At 35.5% G+C, this 18,469-nt stretch overlaps 2 protein-coding genes across 3 annotated transcripts; one reads left to right on the top strand and one right to left on the bottom strand.

Annotated features, from left to right (window-relative positions):
• The first annotated feature begins 8,486 nt into the window (after positions 1-8,486).
• LOC9315020 (polyadenylate-binding protein-interacting protein 7) lies at positions 8,487-12,280 on the top strand. 2 transcript variants are annotated; one of them, XM_021027714.1, is made up of 7 exons: positions 8,487-8,592; positions 9,093-9,146; positions 9,261-10,082; positions 10,285-10,735; positions 10,869-10,939; positions 11,332-11,456; positions 11,606-12,280. In XM_021027714.1, the coding sequence occupies exons 3-7, from the start codon at positions 9,300-9,302 to the stop codon at positions 11,898-11,900; spliced, it is 1,725 nt and encodes a 574-aa protein (XP_020883373.1). In that variant the 5' UTR covers positions 8,487-8,592; positions 9,093-9,146; positions 9,261-9,299; the 3' UTR covers positions 11,901-12,280. The 2 variants fall into 2 exon arrangements, with proteins under 2 accessions (XP_020883373.1, XP_020883372.1); XM_021027713.1 differs by having other exon boundaries at positions 8,491-8,742.
• A 9-nt stretch (positions 12,281-12,289) lies between these two features.
• LOC9315019 lies at positions 12,290-16,164 on the bottom strand. The gene is made up of 10 exons (XM_021027715.1): positions 15,641-16,164; positions 15,249-15,340; positions 14,980-15,082; positions 14,293-14,546; positions 14,073-14,204; positions 13,701-13,820; positions 13,448-13,573; positions 13,146-13,366; positions 12,810-12,963; positions 12,290-12,588 (listed from the first exon to the last, which is right to left on the bottom strand). Exons 1-10 carry the CDS (start codon positions 15,795-15,797, stop codon positions 12,370-12,372), a joined length of 1,578 nt encoding a protein of 525 aa, XP_020883374.1. The 5' UTR covers positions 15,798-16,164; the 3' UTR covers positions 12,290-12,369.
• Between the last annotated feature and the right edge of the window lie 2,305 nt (positions 16,165-18,469).

The raw sequence follows: 18,469 nt of genomic DNA, 5'->3' as shown, positions 1-18,469 counted from the left end.
GGATCCATTATTGTGATCTAATAAAAAAAGTGAATTCTAAAACGAAAATTTACCTTTGTTTCTGTTTTTTACCGTAGAAGCTCCGGAAATTTCATCATTTTGGGAATAAGAAGATTCAGCTAGATATGAGGAGTCACCGATTATTGTTGAGGTTAGCTAAGATTTATTGAATGGACTACCTGACACTTTTAATAAGATTTAGCGTATTAGCTTACTTTGAATCATTAAAATATTACATATACAATCTTTAGACTGTTATACAACAATGAAGAATATGACTTACATGGAATAGGGGAGAGATTTCTTGCTTTTTTAGAAGGAGTTTGATATGGAGTGTTTGAAACATTTTCCTGGCCTCTTACAGTGGAACATGACAAAGTTCTTTGGTCAGATGGTGATAGTCTAGAGCTATTGCATGCGTGGTGAGTTAGATATATCTGTCAAAACTCTTCAAAATACCCATGATGGACCATTGTAAGTTTGTAACATAACATTTTCGGCATAAATGATGATTTGATTAACGAAGACCTTTTTTTTGCTATTGTATTATATGTATCTGGTGCTCTACTAAATCACCAACCATATAGTTAAGCGCAGAGAAACTACACTTGTGTAAACTTTAATCAATCACCTAATTCTAGATATTGAAATGATGGTGATTTTCTTTACTACATAGATCAGTGGTTTGTCAATGCACAAAGGCCATCGAAAATTGAGGGTCAGAAAGTATTACTGAACTAGAATTTAACCCGCGGTGTACCGCGGGGCTATATTTTTTTAAAAAATGTAATGTTATTTTTTTAAAGATTAACTGAAAATATATCATATTAATTTGTATTTTTAAATGTAGATATCTATCTATGTATTATTTAGTGTATGATTACTATTGTTTAGGTTTCAACTTTTGAAGTATAGATTCGAAACCATACTTTTTTAAGTAACGATGTATGGTAGATTTTAAAATTTTGAATATTTTACTCCGCAGTATACCGTGGGTCGATTTTTTTATAACTAAATTTTTTTTTTTTTTTTTGATTGAATGTATAATTTATTGATCCAAGAGTGAAAGTTTATGTACAAAAGTAATTGAAAGCAACATGAATTAAAAGGAAAACAGAGCACAAAGAAACAGAGCTTAACAAGTCGAGCATCTTATCGGACTGGTGCGACCGCGAACCAAGTTTGAAGCAAGGTACGTAGTCGAGGTTTGTTGGAGTAGTCTAGTGAAGCTATCCTGTTCCGAATTTGTTTGTCAATGAGTCTCACCATCTGTGGCACCAAACAGAATGTGCCGCTTTGTATCCGAGTATTTCTCTCCCTCCACACAAAATAGATTGTGATTTGGAAACTGAGGCGTATTAATATGTTCTTATCATGACTGCCCAGCCGTCCTAACAAGCTTGCTAGTGTAATATCCCAATCTGGATCCAATCGATGTCCGAGAATCTTTCCCGCAACCTTAGACCAGACAGAGAAAGAGAATGGACACGCGAAAAACAAATGGTCTCGCGATTCATCTCTTTCCCCACAAAGCACACATGGTTGATCACCTCCCCACAACCGCATTCTTACCCCCGTGGAGAGCCTGTCGCGAACCGCTAACCATGTGATGAAGCTGCAACGTGGTATGCCCTGGCCAAACCACACAACTCTGCTCCACTCTGTTAGAGCTGAATGTATACGAAAATGTTCCCATGTTCTTGAAGTTGAGAATGCCGGTTTGAAATCATCTACCCCGTGCCGCCATAAGAACAAATCATGGCCCTTTGACGGAGACGGTAGTGGTTGAGCTCGTAACTGTTCAATGATCGAAACTAGATGAGGCAGCCTCGTCCTACGAAGCCTCCAACCATTAGGACCCAGCGCCTCCAACCATTAGGACCCAGCGCCTCCTTGACTGTGGCCAGGAGCGGTATGCCTAATATCCTCGGACCCGCGTCACCCATTAAATCCAGCAGCCTCCCCATGGGAAGCCAGTTATCATACCAAAACGACACTGTTTCTCCATTGTTGACCTGAGCCTGTATGAAAGGCTTTATGTCGTCTCATAGTTTTAGAAGTTTACGCCAGATCCGGGAGCCTAAGTTCGTGTTAGGAGTTGTCCAATAAAATCCTTTCCTCATCAGATTTTGTTTTGTCCAAGCCACCCATAGAGAACCAGATAGAGAAAACAATCTCCAAACCAATTTATACGCGAAAACCCTTGATACATCTCGCAGTCTTCTCAAACCCAAACCTCCCTCTGCCTTTGGTTTACAAATATCATTCCAAGAGACTTTTGCCCCCGTAGATGTGTTCGGATTGCCTGACCACAAGAATGCACTGCATAAACTCTCGATTTCATCAAAACATCTTTGCGATAATCTAAAAACCGAGCACCAGAAGCTTGAGATACTCGTAATGACTGATGAGATTAACTGGAGATGGCCAGCATAAGAGAGACTTTTACTCGTCCAGGAGAGTAGACGTGTTCTGATCTTGTCAATAAGGGGTCTATAGTCATGATTGGTCATTGTCTTTGTGGTGAGAGGTAGCCCAAGGTAACAGATCGGTAGAGTCTCAACTTTGAGTCCCTGTTCAGTTGCTGCGGTAATTGTTGATTGTTGGCTCCGGCCTCTAACAAAAACTGCGGACTTACTAGCATTTATACGCAGACCCGAAATAATTGCAAATTCTGCAAACACGACCATTGTTTCTCTCAAAGAATCCGGGGAGCCATCACTAAAGACCAGAATATCATCTGCAAAGCTAAGATGCGTTACGCAGACTTGATCACAGCGGGGATGTTTACCAATGCGGCCTTCCAACATAGCCCGGTCCAACAATTTAGAGAGCACATTCTGAACCCTGATAATTTGTTCCATCGCTCTGTGGCTGAAGAGAGAGCCATCATATTATCCTGAGACGGGTCAGAAATTGCAGCGTTTTGCAAAGACACAACTGGTCATAAGCTTCAGCTGCCTTACGTGGGATATCACCAAATTGAGTTCGATTCAGGGCACGAAGATGATACTTCAGATTTTTTAGTTTCTGATGGAACATAGAGAGGGCAGCTCGTGAGTGATACAGAGGACCAGAAACAGACCATACATGTGCCACCGTCGGCAGAAAGTGATCGTGTGTTGCCATGAAATCAAAAAACCTAAATGGTTTGCGATGGTTCAAATTTGTGGAGGATAGATGGATCACACAGCGCAAATGGTCAGAAATGCCTCCCGCTTCGAATGGGACATGAGATTGGGAAAAAATAGACAGCCATGCCGGGTTGGTTAAGGCTCGATCAAGCTTTTTACTTATCGGATTATCATCTTGATTGTTAATCCATGTATAATTTGGCCCAGAAGAAGAGAGATCCACCAAGTCACAAAGAGATACCACATTCTGAAAGTCTCTCATACCCGCCTCATTTAGAGAATAATCAAGCGCCCGAGAATGATCAACAAGCGATAGAACCTCATTAAAATCTCCAGCTACAATCCAGGGAATAGTCGCTGGTATTATTGTAGTCTTTAAGTGATACAGCTCTGCCCATAAACTTCTCCTTTCTGCAACGAAATTAGAACCATATATAAATGAACACACCAACTGGATATTTGCATTGACCAGAGAAACTAGACAAGTAACCTGCTGAGCGCTTTTAGCCAGGATCATGACCGTTACTGCACTAGACCAAACAACCCAGATACGACCCAGTCGATGATACTCATAATTTGTGGTGTGAGACCACCCTGGTAGAATAGACTGAATAATAGGCTCTGCGAGATGCTCTTGTACTCTAGTCTCAATGAAACTTCCAATCGCAGGTCGCTTTGCTTGTATCCAACCACGGACTGCCTTATGCTTGCGAGGTTGATTGAACCCTAGCATGTTCCAAGCAAAAAGGGATATCATTGCTTCCGAGTGGAAGCGGTATTTGATTGTCCCCCATCTTTACGTCTAGCAATTACTTGTTTAGGTCCACGAGACCGACTACGACCCTTCCTTGAGCCCACTTCCTTCGGCGGAAGAGTGGATTTCCCTGAAACAGTTTCCTTTACTAGCTCTTCACGTTGCTTAGTAACCACATTATCTTCATCTGCATCTGATTCTACCACTTCTCCTTCTTCGCGAATTTTGTCTGTTTCATGGGTCTGATTGTTTTCACTGACACCTGGTTCACCTATTTGATCAAGAATCCCGAAACCATTTGGTGAAATGGCCACTGTCCCCTGTTTTCCAACTGCGCTGGGAGGCTTATGTGACTTGAGCGGGCTCTTCTTTGTTACTACTGTCCAGATCAAATTTCCCTCATTTTCAAGTGATGCTTCCTGCTCTGTTTCACTTCCCGGACCCCCAGCAACCACAGGATTTATAACTGCATCATTTTGAGAAGATACTTCAGGAAAGAGTGCAACACTCGGTGAATCAATACCCTGAAACACTAGAGACTTTGCCAGGTCCGCAAGTAAACCTTGAGCCATCTCCTGAACAGACTTTGCTGAAACTTCCTTGATCTTAGGAGAACTAGATTTCGCCAAAACAACCTTCTTTGTGCAGTCCTTTACGACATGACCCCAGCTGGAGCAGAGTTGGCATTTCGGCGGTAGCCATGGATAGCTTACTGATACTGTGACTGATTCATCATTCGTGCCTGGAAAAGCTCAGCAGGCACTCCTTTCAAATCAACCCACAAAGGCATGGCGGAAAGATCTGGTGGAGCCTGAGCCGACTCTGGATTCCATTCATTGACTACCAAAGGGACATTCGCGATATGCCAACAACGACGTTGAAGGACGTGCTCTCGGATCCGAGAGTTTTCAATCCGAAACAGAACTGAAGATTTGGTAAGGAACTGCACATCAATCTTTGATGTTCTCTCTGTTACTGTCCAAATCCGATTCATTGTTGAGTGAATGGATCCAACATGAGGGGCATCCCCCATGAAGTAACCTACTACAAAATTCTTCCACAAAGGGATAGAGCTTTCGAAAACTTCTTCTGGAATGGTTAACTTCGCCACTCCATTCACTACATCAACATTTGTCTGAAAATCTGAGATAGACATAGGATTCCCTTTCGCAAGGGAAATCCATGAATCCTTTCGAGGAGAAGAGCTAGTATGGGGCCTGTGTTGGCGGCCCCATGAGGCCGGCAAAGAGATGCCGTGGGCTCGAAGGGCAGAGGCGAGAGCAGAGCAGCGGCTAGGGGATTTTTTTTGGTCTAAGATTTATAACTAAAATTTTTAAATTTCAAGTTATATTTGTTTTGTTAATATTGTATAGTTTGTTTTGTGCTTAAGGTTGTATAATTGTATTTTGATTGTTAATTTTAGGATTTCATCCGTGATAAACTATTTTTTATTAATATCTAGCCAAACCCGTCATCCCATATAAACCCATCTATATTATCCCGGTAGCTAAATTATTAGTGTTATAAAATCCAAAAAAATAAATTTTTATTATTATAAAATCTAATAATTTTAGGAATTCACCCGTAGTATACCGTTCCTTGAATGATTTTAAATTTATACTACTAATATATATTTTAAATTTATCATATAAAGTATATGATTTCAACTTTTTGTGTTTTTTTTTATTTAAATAAAGCAACGGCTTAAATGATGATATATATAGCTCTTGTTCATGTATGTATATATGATTTTTCTATGTGAATATTTTGATTATTATAAATTAGTATTTTTAATTACTATGCAAAATTTTAATATAAATATTTGCTATAAATCGGATTTATGCATAATTTGTAAGGAGACTCACAAAAATGCCCTTTTTCAATACCTCTTTTCAAAAATGCCCCCTTTGGCTGTCCATTTTAAAAAATACCCCTTTTTATGTATAAAATGACTAAATTACCCTTCTTTTAATAAAAGATATCACAAATATATAAGGAAATATAACAAAATTAGGTCCACAAAATACAAAATATTTTTTAGCGGGAAAAGTGATTCCGCAATTTTTATAGCCAAAATACTTGTAAAAACTTTAAAATACCTTGTAAAATTTTCCCGTAAAATTATTTCCCGCCAAAAAACTTTCCCGCAAAAAACTTTTTTTTGCGGGAAAAGTGATTCCGCAATTTTTTGGCGTTAAATTTTTGGCGGGAAACTTTTAAAAAGTATTTTAAAGGTTTTTTACAGTGTATTTATAAGGTTTTACAATGTATTTTAAAAGGTTTTACAACGTATTTATAAAGTATTTATAAGATATTATAAGATTTTACAAGCTATTTTATAAGGTTTTACAATTTATAAGGTTTTACAAGTTTTTTATAAGGTTTTACAAGTTATAAATACCTTATAAAACCTTATAAGTACCTTGTAAAACCTTTTAAAATACATTGTAAAACCTTACAAAACACTTGTAAATACTCCGTAAAACCTTTAAAATACTTTGTAAATTTTTCCCGCCAAAAAAATTGCGGAATCACTTTTTCCGCAAAAAAAAAATTTTGGCGGGAAAATTTTTTGGCAGGAAAAATTTTTACTGGAAAATTTTACAAGGTATTTTAAAGGTTTTTACAAGTGTTTTGGCGGGAAAATTGCGGGATCACTTTTCCCGCCAAAAAATATTTTGTATTTTGTGGACCTAATTTTGTTTTAAATAAGGGTGAAATGGTCATTAAAAATTAAAAGAGGGCAAACTTAAAAATAGACTCTCAAAGGGGGCATTTTTGAAAAGGGGTTGAAAAAGGGGCATTTTTAACAATTTCTCTATTTTGTAGGGTAACATTCAGGAAATTGTTTTTGAAGAGATATGGAAAGATTGTGTAGAGATTTTTAGAAACAAATTAGGCAAGATATCGTTTGGTTAATATCTTTTATTTAAATTTTATAACTTAATAATAAATGTCAATGGCATAAATTGTAAATACTTCCCAATTCCAGGATTTATTTGCTAATTGTGTTCTAAAATGTATATGTAGACTAGAATTTAACCCGCGGTACACCGCGGGACTATATTTTTAAAAAAATATAATGTTATTTTTTAAAGTTTAACTGAAGATATATCATATTAATTTGTATTTTTAAATGTAGATATATATCTATGTATTATTTAGTGTATGATTACTATTGTTTAGGTTTCAATTTTAAAGTATAGATACGAAAACATACATTTTTTTAAGTAACGATGTATGGTGGATTTTAAAATTTTGACTCCGAAGTATACCTTGGGTCGGTTTTTTTATAACTAAAAATTTTAAGTTGTATTTGTTTTGTTAATATTGTTTCTTTTGTTTTGTGTTTAAGATTGTATAATTGTATTTTTATTGTTAGTTTTAGGATTTCATCCGTGATATACCGTTATTTATTAATATCGATCCAAACCCGTCATTCCATATAAACACGTCGATATTATCCCGTTAGCTAAATTATTAGTGTTATAAAATCCAAGAAAATAAATTATTATTGTAATAAAATCCAATAATTTTAAGATCTCACCCGTGGTATACCGTTCTTTGAATGATTTTAAATTTATACTACTAATATGTATTTTAAATTTATCATGTAAAATATATGATTTCAGGTTTTTGTGTTTTTATTTTATTTAAATAAAGCAACGGCTTAAATGATGACATATATAGTTTTTTTCTTGTATGTGTATATGATTTTTCTATATGAATAGTTTGATTATTATAAATTAGTATTTTTATTAATATGCAAAATGTTAATATAAATATTTGATATAATTTTGTTTTGAAGATATATGGAAAGATTGTTTAGAGATTTTTAGAAACAAATTAGGCAAGATATTGTTTGGTTAATATCTTTTATTTAAATTTTGTAAAAGTAAATAATAAATGTCAATGGCATTCTTTGTAAATACTTAGCAACTCTAGAATTTATTTGCTAAGTGTACTCCAAAAATGTATATATAGATTAGTAAGGCCATGTGTGTTCACGTTTTTGAATGTTAATAAACTATGTAATCCTCATAGGCTCATACCATCGAACACAAATTTATACATACAAACAATCATGCATTCTCAAATTAGGTACAGGACATCCGCATATTGACCACAAATTCCTTACATGACCACAATTGCTACATAAGTGACAACTTTAGAAAATTTCGATCAAAATGAGAAATTTAAAGAAAATTATACAAACATTTGTTAAAATTATTTACTCTCGCTGTTTCACAAAGAGTGTCGTTCTATATTTTTCACACATATTAAAATTTCTACTATATCGCTTATTAGCACATTAAACAAAATAATCTCTTATATTAATATATTAAAGGAATATGGTTAAAAATGAATTCCCTTTACGGATGATTTAAAATATAAAGAAATCTAAAAAAAACCATAATTTAAAAGAAAAAGTTAGTCTAATCAAAAGCAAATAATTAAAGCCCAAAATTTTACAATTAAAACCCTTGATAAGGATTAAGTGTTATTAGTAATAAATATATGTAGATAGATTAAAAAAAAAAAAAAGGTCAAATCGAGTGGCGCAAGGTTTGGTGTCTTGTTTAATAAAATCTTGTGGTGCTCGTGTTACCTCTTTAGCCAAACAACACCCCAAACAAAAATATTACTCGACTAGAAGAAAGAAGACGACGCTTAGCCCAAAACTCGAATCCCTAGGTGAAGCAGGTAACTACAACAACTTTAAGCTCTCCGATTACCCCAAACTGCAAAATCTCTCTCTCTCTTTATCTTGTTTTCAACAGCAGCCTTTACCTCTTTCTTTGTACCTCTGATCTTGTTATCTTCCATGGATCCAATCCTATTTCTTCCGCAAAGGTTTGCTCTTTCTTTTAGATATATTCTTATCTTGATTTGGGTTCTTTTTGTGTGGTTGAATAATTCACAAATCTGGTTTTTGTTTTCTTGGATTTTCTTAAAAATCTTGTTTTTAATAAAGGGTTTTCTTTTATTTCAGTTATTTAAAGATACCCTCATTCAATTTCTTTTTCTAGAATTTATGAATTTAGTAATTGGGTTTCAAAATTTGGAGTCTTTTATATGTTTGTCTGGTAAGAAGAACAATGAGTTGTTTTTTTTGCATTATCATAAATAAAAAAAGCTGCAATGGTTTGACTTATGAATTTGTAGCCACTGAAAAATGTATCTTTTCTTTTTTTCTTGATTAGGTTTGGTAATATGAATTGAGAGTCCACGCACGTGTGTATCTCTATTACCGTCAGGTGAGACTACTTTCTTATCTGAGTAATTTGTTTGATTAAAGCAAACTATTTTGCAGGTTTCTTTTCTGAGTAATTTGAGTTATAAAAGCCAACTTTTTTTTTTTTTTTTTGCAGGTTTCATTTTTATTAGTCTTCTTTTGTCCCATTTTAGCAATGAGCTTAACCAAGAAAGCTAGTGATCCAAAGATAAGTGGTACTAGTATCAAGCCAACAACTTTGAACCCTCATGCTGCTGAGTTTGTTCCGTTTACTCTACGTTCTCCTTCATCTGGAGGTACAAGCACTTTGGATGCGGCGACATCAAGACTTTTAGCTTCCTCTAGCTCTGTTGGGAAAGCGGTTTTGGACCGGACTGAATCATCTGCATCACATCATTCAGATGAAGAAGCACGTCAGTTCTGGAGTCATCAACTTCCTGATGATATAACTCCAGATTTTGGGTTAATGACTCAAGATGACAATTCTTATGGATCTGGGAGTTTGTCATTAGCTAGCTTGTCGTTGTTTGACGGTAATGAAGCTGAAAAGTTTCCTTCTGCTAGTGGAGGGTTCGGATTTTCTGACCAAACTGGATTAGCTTCACATAATGCTAGTGGTAATAGCTTGGGAGAGAAGAGTATATATCCCATTTCTTCATTTGTGGAAGATCCTCAGCGACCGAGTTTCATGCATTTGAGTCCAAAGCCTTGGGATAAGCAAATTATGAATGCTGAGCAGCTTCTTGGGAATGACAGGGAAAGAAACCCTTTCAGTGGGAAATCTCGACATGGGTTTGTTAACGAACTGATTACTGAGAGTGCAGGGGAAATGGAGGTGAACCCTGTGGATTTTCTTGCTTCTCAGTTCCCCGGATTTGCCACTGAAAGTCTAGCAGAGGTTTATTTTGCTAATGGATGTGATTTGCAGTTGACAGTTGAGATGCTTACTCAGCTTGAGGTATTCTCCTAGTCAATATATGGCATAGCGTCATTGATGTTTCGTTTTCTTATTATGCTAAAATATTTAAGAGTGATTATTGTCCTTTTTAGCTGTTATGTCCAATCATGTTGTTTTACTATTTTACGTGTGTTTCTTGCCTGTTGAAGATAGGACTGTGTGTGTTTCAATGGTTATTGACTTCCATGTTTTTTTCCTGTAGCTACAAGTGGATGGTGGATTGAATCAGAACATAAGCCCTAAGAGTTATGCTCCTCCTAGTCTAACTCCCATGGACTTTCCTGCCCTAAGCATCTCAAATAGCCATGGTATTCCTGCCCAGTTTGGTGGGGATGATTTGCAACAAACTGGAAATCATTACCAATCTCCTGAAAAGGATAACATGTTCTTCTTCAAGTCGGGACCATCAGTTACTCAGCCCGGTTCCATCGATTATGTTTCTGCTGTCAGGAAGTTAGCATCTCCGGATTCTGGTATGTGGAAATATGAACGAAACGATTCAGCAGACTCATCTATTGGCTCTAGCAGGAATTCTCATGCTTCAGCTGGTGCTTACAAAAGTGGCCGTGGGAGGAGTATATATTCTGATAAGCTGCAAAGTCGAGCCCAAACTCGACCTGCTCCTGTCTGGGTGGAGACCGGAGATGCTGTTGGTAAAATTTCTCCTTTATAACAAACTTTTATCGCATATGCTGTTGGTATATCAGTCTTGTTATACATCTGTATTGAACATATGTTATCTTACGGTGTTGCATTTTTGGCTCTCTTTCTCCTGGGGATGAACAGGCAATATGTATTCTGAGTTACGCGAGGAAGCACGTGATTATGCACGTTTGCGGAATGTGTACTTTGAACAGGTATAATATACTTGGAAATGACATTTTTACTCGTTTATGTGGCCTCTAGTTTTTCTGCAGACTATCTAGCTATGTTGTTTTGTGCAACTGGGAAGTTCCATTTGGTCCGTACCTGTCTATAAATGTTAAGACCGTGTATTGGGGCCTAACCTTGATGGTGATCTCTCTATTGTCCAGTTTGATTTTTGAAAAATAAATCGGGTGTATGACATAGTGAATCATAAAGTATTTCGAGTCTTGTATGCAATTTAAGATAATAGTTTACAAAGCCTTTTTGTCAGTGATGGGGTTTTCACTGGTTCTATTACCTCGGCGTCATCTTATTAACCTGTTATCTTTCTTGTTTTAGTCATGTACTCTCAATATTCTATGTTGCTTCTGGTTGAGCGTAGGCACGTCAAGCATACCTTGTTGGCAATAAGGCCTTAGCTAAAGAGCTAAGTGTCAAGGGACAGTTGCATAACATGCAAATGAAGGCTGCTCATGGGAAAGCTCAAGAAGCTATTTACCGCCAGAGGTTTGACTTCTTTACCTTACTCCATTGCATCCCCTTATGACATGATCTTTTATCCCAAAAACACACACTGCTATTTCCATAAACGAAAAACAAAACTCTTGTTTTCAGTATCTGTGTTCTAACCTGTCTATGAGCAATAAATGAAACAGGAACCCAGTGGGTCAAGGAAACAGTAGAGGGAATGAGAGAATGATAGACTTGCATGGGTTACATGTGAGTGAAGCTCTTCAGGTGTTGAAGCACGAACTGAGCGTGTTGAGGAGCACAGCTCGAGCAACGCAAGAAAGGCTTCAGGTTTTCATATGTGTAGGGACAGGCCACCACACAAGGGGTTCCCGCACTCCGGCTAGACTCCCAGTTGCTGTACAGCGCTACCTACTCGAAGAAGAAGGCCTTGACTATTCCGAGCCGCAGGCTGGTCTCCTTAGAGTCATCATATATTGACAGACAAAAGCCAGGTACTTATATAGGATACACAACCGGAAAAGAAAACAAAAAAAAAGACTAAAGGTGACCACGCTATTCATTTGTTGTATCTGATCTGTACATGGGGAGGGAGAGAAAGAGTGAAACTAGCTGAAAATGAAGAAGGAAAAAAAAGTGTTAGGAAAGAGATCTGCAAGAAGGAAGGAATGAAGGCGTATGCATAAAATGTTTAGGTTTGTTCAGTTAATACTTTTTGTAGCATCGGAGGATCGATCCTCTTTCTATCTTTTTGTCGGGATCTATACGATGTTTTGTTGATTCTCTGTACTTTTTTTACAGTTTTACTCTATATGCTATACTCCTTTCTTCTGGAAATTCTCATATTTGTAATTCTCTTAGATTTAGTGTGCTTTGAATTCATAAGCCAAAGGTGATATTTTGTACTTTAAAAAACATCTTGTTCCCATTTTGTATTGTATAAGAGAAATTAAGCTCTAATCATGAGCTCATAAACATTACTGTTGTTCTCTCCATTCACACGCTTAAGCATTTCAAAACTTTTCCTGCTTCCCAGTAACTCTATTCTCGGGAAAACGATGTGTCCTTCATCTGATGTCTCTTTGCTGCAATACACTGTTCTGAGGCGGTCTGCGTGCCTTGAGTCTGTGTGAATCGCAACCTCTATTTCATGATCCGGCAAGTTCTCCTGCAGAATCAATATACAGGCAAAGAAGAAGCATCTAATTATTGTGAAAGTAAAGGGGTCATAAACCTACAAATCTACAATCATAAACACATCTGATCAGAGACTTATATCAACAGAGATGGTATAAATCACTCACTCCACCTATACGCATAGCTGCTAAGAGGAGTTTAAACTAAGGAATCTGCCATTTGGATTGCAGAAACATCAAGAAGGTTACATACCTGGTAAAATCTGTGGATATAGTCTAAGATTTGCAGGCAAGTGAAACCGCTATCACTGAAATAAGTGCGTGAAGATGGTCCAATCTCCGAGAACCGATCAGCTGGAAATAGAATTGTAAGGAAGCTGTCTTTAAATATCACTTCCGTCTTTTCGCTGCAGAAGAACACCCAGGAAAAAAGATAGTTGGCCACAGTGAGATATTTCCACAATTGCAACAACGGCAACAATAGACAGTAGTAGACTATCACTGGACGCAATTTACTTCTCAGGTGAATCATGCAGCATGCAAAACTAAAGAGTGAAGAAAAAGAGATGTAAGAAGAGCGAAACAGTACCTCTCGGTGAGCGCTCTGGTTGAATTTGAAAAAGAAGCCACTGAATCTAACCCTTTATCTATCCCTTCTTGTACAACAGAAAGCTGGGGTTCACTGATGTCACGACTGCTGCTGCAAGGATCAGTAAAAATAGTGGCGGTTGAAGCTACTTCAGATATTGTCCAGCAAATATTCTCCAGCAGGCTGCTTTGTGTTATGCGTCTTATTGGGTTTTGACAAGTCTATGAGACATTCAGATGAAGAACAGACATAAAAATACAGACATTACGGTGAATTCAAGACATCAGGGGATCATCACTTACCTGCATATGGCGAGCACGCCGTCTCCTAACACCAGTTTTAGCTATATTTACAGTCTCTTTCCGTTCTTGTTTTGATAAACTTCTGAATTTAAAAGCACCTTGAGAATTACCTTGCTCGCAAATTTTCTGTGACATTTATAGAGAGAAAGGTTGCAACTATTACTTTCGTCACTAAAGATTACAAGACGGGACAAGGAAGACTGAGAAATTACGTGCAAGGATAAAAATCACACCATATCAAAAGATAAAGTACCTCTTTTGCAGTACCATCTTCAAAATTTTCTAGCATTAATCCTAACTGTCTGGCTAAATCAGGTGACATATGAACAAGTCTTTGTCGATGTCTCTCCACTGTTTTCAGAACCCATAGTGGCTGATGCAAACAAAGAAGCGAAAGCAAGCATGTTTAGGTCATCACGACAAATCTGTTAATCATTTAGGATTATCTTTCTCATCTAGCTCACTATGGTCAATTGTATGACAAAGCAACAGAGAAATCAAGTAGCATTTACATGGTATTGATTATAAAATTCTCCACATTTTCATAGAGAATCAAAACAAACGGAAGTACACCTTCTGGAGAATACATTACAATTCTACAACAATGACATAAAGAAGAACTCACCGAGACAATGGTGTTGGCATGGCCAAGATATCTCTGGATAGAAGCACCTTCACACACGACAAGACTTGCATTGCAACCAATAAACCATGAATCAATCACTTTTGCTCCTTGCTCTCCAGCAACCTTTAACACCTAAACAGACCACATTCTATTTAAGGAGGCTCACAGAAAAGACTGCAATCTGGCCAACAAGTTGAAAACACCCAATGAGATAAATTACCTTAAGCCGGAGTTCATCTGAAATGTCTGAATCAACATACATGCAATGGTCAGCAAGAGTCATGTCTACACTAGTGCCAGACTCTGTTCCAGAAGAAGATACTTGGTGGTTCTTCGTTGATGTGCCAAAATTTACAGCTTGAATTTGACGAGGACGACAAATATGTTCGAGATCAAAAACCCGGCTCAGCTCATTCCCCTTTTCGCAATTTTGTCCAAGTTGTTTAACATTGTAAAGTGATTCACTCATCCTGACTACAACATTACACAAAAGTATCAACTTTCAGCTACAACTTCGGACACACATAACCTTTTAACTTTAGTTAGAATATCCATGAGCTCTCTTTTCCAAAGTAAATCTTTTCTGATTGAGTTTGATACACTAATAACCGAACCAAAGCTAATTAGAGTATTCCAATATCATGCTGCTGATAGATCACAGAATATCTTTAGCAAACTAGGAGAAGCCAATGTATCACTGCTGACTAGAAGGTTATTATTCCTCTAACAAAAAAGTTGAAAGAGTCAACAAAAAGTCAAGGGTCCACGGATATGCTAGCAAAGAATTTACAAATTTGTACTGCCATATAAGTAACCAGAAAAACTGAATGGTCAAATTTATGATACTAACTCCCTGGCTAACCTATAAATCATTCAGGAAATAATTTAAACAGAGCTGAAAACTTACGGTTTCTCTTGACGCTATCTACAAACCAGCCAATAGTAACAACAAAGAGACCGTTTCTTGTCCCATGTTTCAAAGTGTGCTCAAACTTACGTCCACATGAGCTGTAAGTTTTCGTTAAGCATCTCAAAAAGCACCATAAAATGCAAACAAGTGATCAGATATATGTTTCTATTACAGGATTAGAAGGACATAATCATGAATGGTTCTGTAGTCGAAACCAAAACACTACAAGTTACAATAAAGATGAACAGAAATGAGAAAAAGGATATCTGGACAACCAAATGAGTACATCGTAGGTGAAGGTGAGGACTGTACTCGCCTCCAAGTCTCTCCGTCGCTTCCTTGACTTGTTTTCTCGCATCTGCAAAGAAACAAAGCAATGTAACAACATATCATAACACCAAAACCAAAGTTACAAATACAACAAGATCACAACAGCATCTGAAATTTAAAGATTGATGAACATAAATCTCCAAACATCTGACTAATCGAGATTAAAAAGGAACAAATTCTTTATATTTACAAACATAAAACCAAAGTTACAACAACAACATCTAAAATTCTAGAAAAATAGTTGCCAAGTATGAAACTTGAATATTGATGAACATAAAAATTCAAACTTTCTGCCTAATAGAGATTGAAAAAGGAACAAAGTCTTTACCTTTGGATAAACCAGTGACGCAAATGACAAGAGAAGAGAATGGACCATTGGAGTGAGACATTGAAGGAGTAGGAGGAGGAGATTGTAAAACAGGAAACAATTTGGAACAACCCTTTGAATCAATCAAACCAACATTTCTTCTTCTAAGAGCACCCATTGTGATAGTTGATGGACAACAAACCAAACTCCAATCTCTGCTTTATTATAAACCCTTAATTCAAAATACGGAATCATTGCAAAAAAGAATCAAAATCAAAAGGAAATCACTTTCTCAGAGGAAAAAAAGAAATCGGGGAATGTAAGAAGAAGCATGAAAAGGATTCAAAGGTGAAAAAGATAGGTTTTTTTTTTAGGGTTTAGTGATTGTGGACAAAATGGTGCTTTAAGTGATGAATCCTCGGAGTGGGGGGAGAAAAAAGATGGTTACTTTGGTTGTCGGAGCTTTTTCGTGGGGTTAATTTTGGCTTTATCGGCGTGATTCCAAATTTGGAGAATGAGACCACTCTATTTCAAACTCGCTTAACACTTCTTGCAAAATGCAAATGATAACTTCATTCAAAAATAGTTGGGCTTGACTTGACCCGACCCTACCTGACCCGGCCCGACTTCTTATTATTAACTACAACAGCAAAACTCTTGTAATTATGGCTTTTTAATAAAAGTTTATAAAGTGGAGTGGTATTGTAAATTTAAAAATTAGTTTAATAGCTAAATAGTTTGTAGGATTTTGTTTTAGTTGTATGAGATCCAATTAAACATTTATTTTTATTTTTGTATGATTAGTTATCTTCAGATAACATTTGGCTTTGTATGAAAGATTGCTATTTTTGATGGGATAAAAGGTTAAAATAAAGATAAAATAAATTAGAGTGGTAATACTAATTAATTTTTAAATAAATTAATAGCAAAATAATACTTTGTAGGATTTTGGTTTAGATGGAGGAGAGCCCATTATACATTTCTATTTTTAATCTTTGTGTGATTACCTTTCGAATATAATAAAGTAAAATTTTCACAAAACACAAGTTCTGAAACTTTGACACGTGACTTCTATTCTTTTGGCATGTGTCATTTCTCTCTATTTTTAGTGACTCCAAATCTAAAATACACCATAATCATTTTAAATATAATTTAATTATTTGTATTAAAAAAATTATTTATCTAGCTAGAGACATATTTTTCAATATGATTTATTTCTATCATTTAAAGTAATATCTTAAAATCAAATTACTTTAGTAAATTCAAACAGCTTTTTTTCAATATTATATTGTAAGGCTAGGTGGAGGTCGGTTCCCACAACCTTCTCGGAAATAAATATGACTGATTGTCCTGACCGTTAAAATAAATAGTTTATATGATTTATATATTCATTATTTGTGGATATCTATATTGACATACTGATCTTTTTAGTAGTTAGTGGCTCCATCTTCTTCATCGGGAGAAACATGAGATGAAGATTGGAACCCTTAAAAAAGCAAAATCTTGCTCATATTTACTATTCTATTTTTTCTATTATCTCCTAAAATGTTTATTTTTCAAAGATAATTATTATGAATTTTTTATTTCCAACGCATAAATACCATAACAAACATAAATGATCTATCTCAAAACGTAATTAAAAGATCTTATATCAAGAAATATTTACACAAGAAGAAAACAAGAACGATGGTAACATTTATCTTATAAGGAGAAAACGATTAATTGTAATTAACGCCATTAAAATGAAAAAGAAAGGTTTCAAAATATCGCACTGAGTTTAAGAAGGTGAATCTCGAGAGAGATAAAAAAAACTTTAACTTGGAATTTTTAGTATATGATTTTTTTCTTCATCTTTTTTTTTTTCTCTATGGTTTCGGCTTAAGTAAATGATTAATTTTTAAAGAAAAAATTAAGAGGAGGCACAATTCTGTTTTTTTATAATCGTTTTCTATTTTTTACTGATTTTGATGTAATACTCAATAGACTCTATAGATTAAGACTAAATCTGTACGAATTATCTTTAAGTTTTGAATGAGTAAACTTTTCTTAAATTAGATTTTGCTGAAGCCTGCGCTAGATGAAAGTGAAGGTAGTGGTAGACGACTTAAGAGTGGTGGATGCGGGTTACCCACAATCTCTCTAAAGATCAATCCAGATGATATTCTCTCAGCTATACGTAGTAGTTGTTTTGACTTTTGAGCAACTAATATACAATACCTTAATATAAACGGTTTAGTCATATATCTCTTCGAAGCACACTTGATATAATAATTTTATCAAGGCCAATTAAAAATCATGTTACGTTTTGTTTTAATTAACAATTAAATTATGCAGCTTTCAATTATTATTATTTTTTTGGTAAAAGCTTTCAATTGTTATTAAGGCCAAGCAATTGTTTCTATAAATTGCAAACCTAAATCATGGATTTGGAAAATCTTATTAACTTACACCCATTTGTTATAAATAGTAGCTTTTTGTTTCGTTATAATACACATATCTACCTCCCATTTGTTTTTTTTTTTCATTCATAGAAAATTAAATAGGGAAAATCACATTCTTAACCCTCAAAGTGTAACTGGGTAGCACTTTAAACCTCGAAAGAATTCTACTAACACTATAAACCACCAAAATTGTTTTACTAACACTTTAAACCTTCAAACTAGTTTTTCTGTTTGCAAAGCTATAAAAAATGATGGAACAATCAATTTATGTTTGTTTAATATATATTTATTTAATTTAATTTAAATTTTAATTAATTTTATCATTTATTACAATTTTGACGATAAATAAAAAAGTAAAAAAAAATCATCATCTTCGACTATTCACCACAATTTTTCAGATTTTTATTTA

This window comes from Arabidopsis lyrata (assembly GCF_000004255.2).
Source record: "Arabidopsis lyrata subsp. lyrata unplaced genomic scaffold ARALYscaffold_4, whole genome shotgun sequence".
NCBI lineage: Eukaryota > Viridiplantae > Streptophyta > Magnoliopsida > Brassicales > Brassicaceae > Arabidopsis > Arabidopsis lyrata.
The sequence above is the reverse complement of the archived record's forward strand: the minus strand, read 5'-3'. Positions and strand labels throughout refer to the sequence as shown.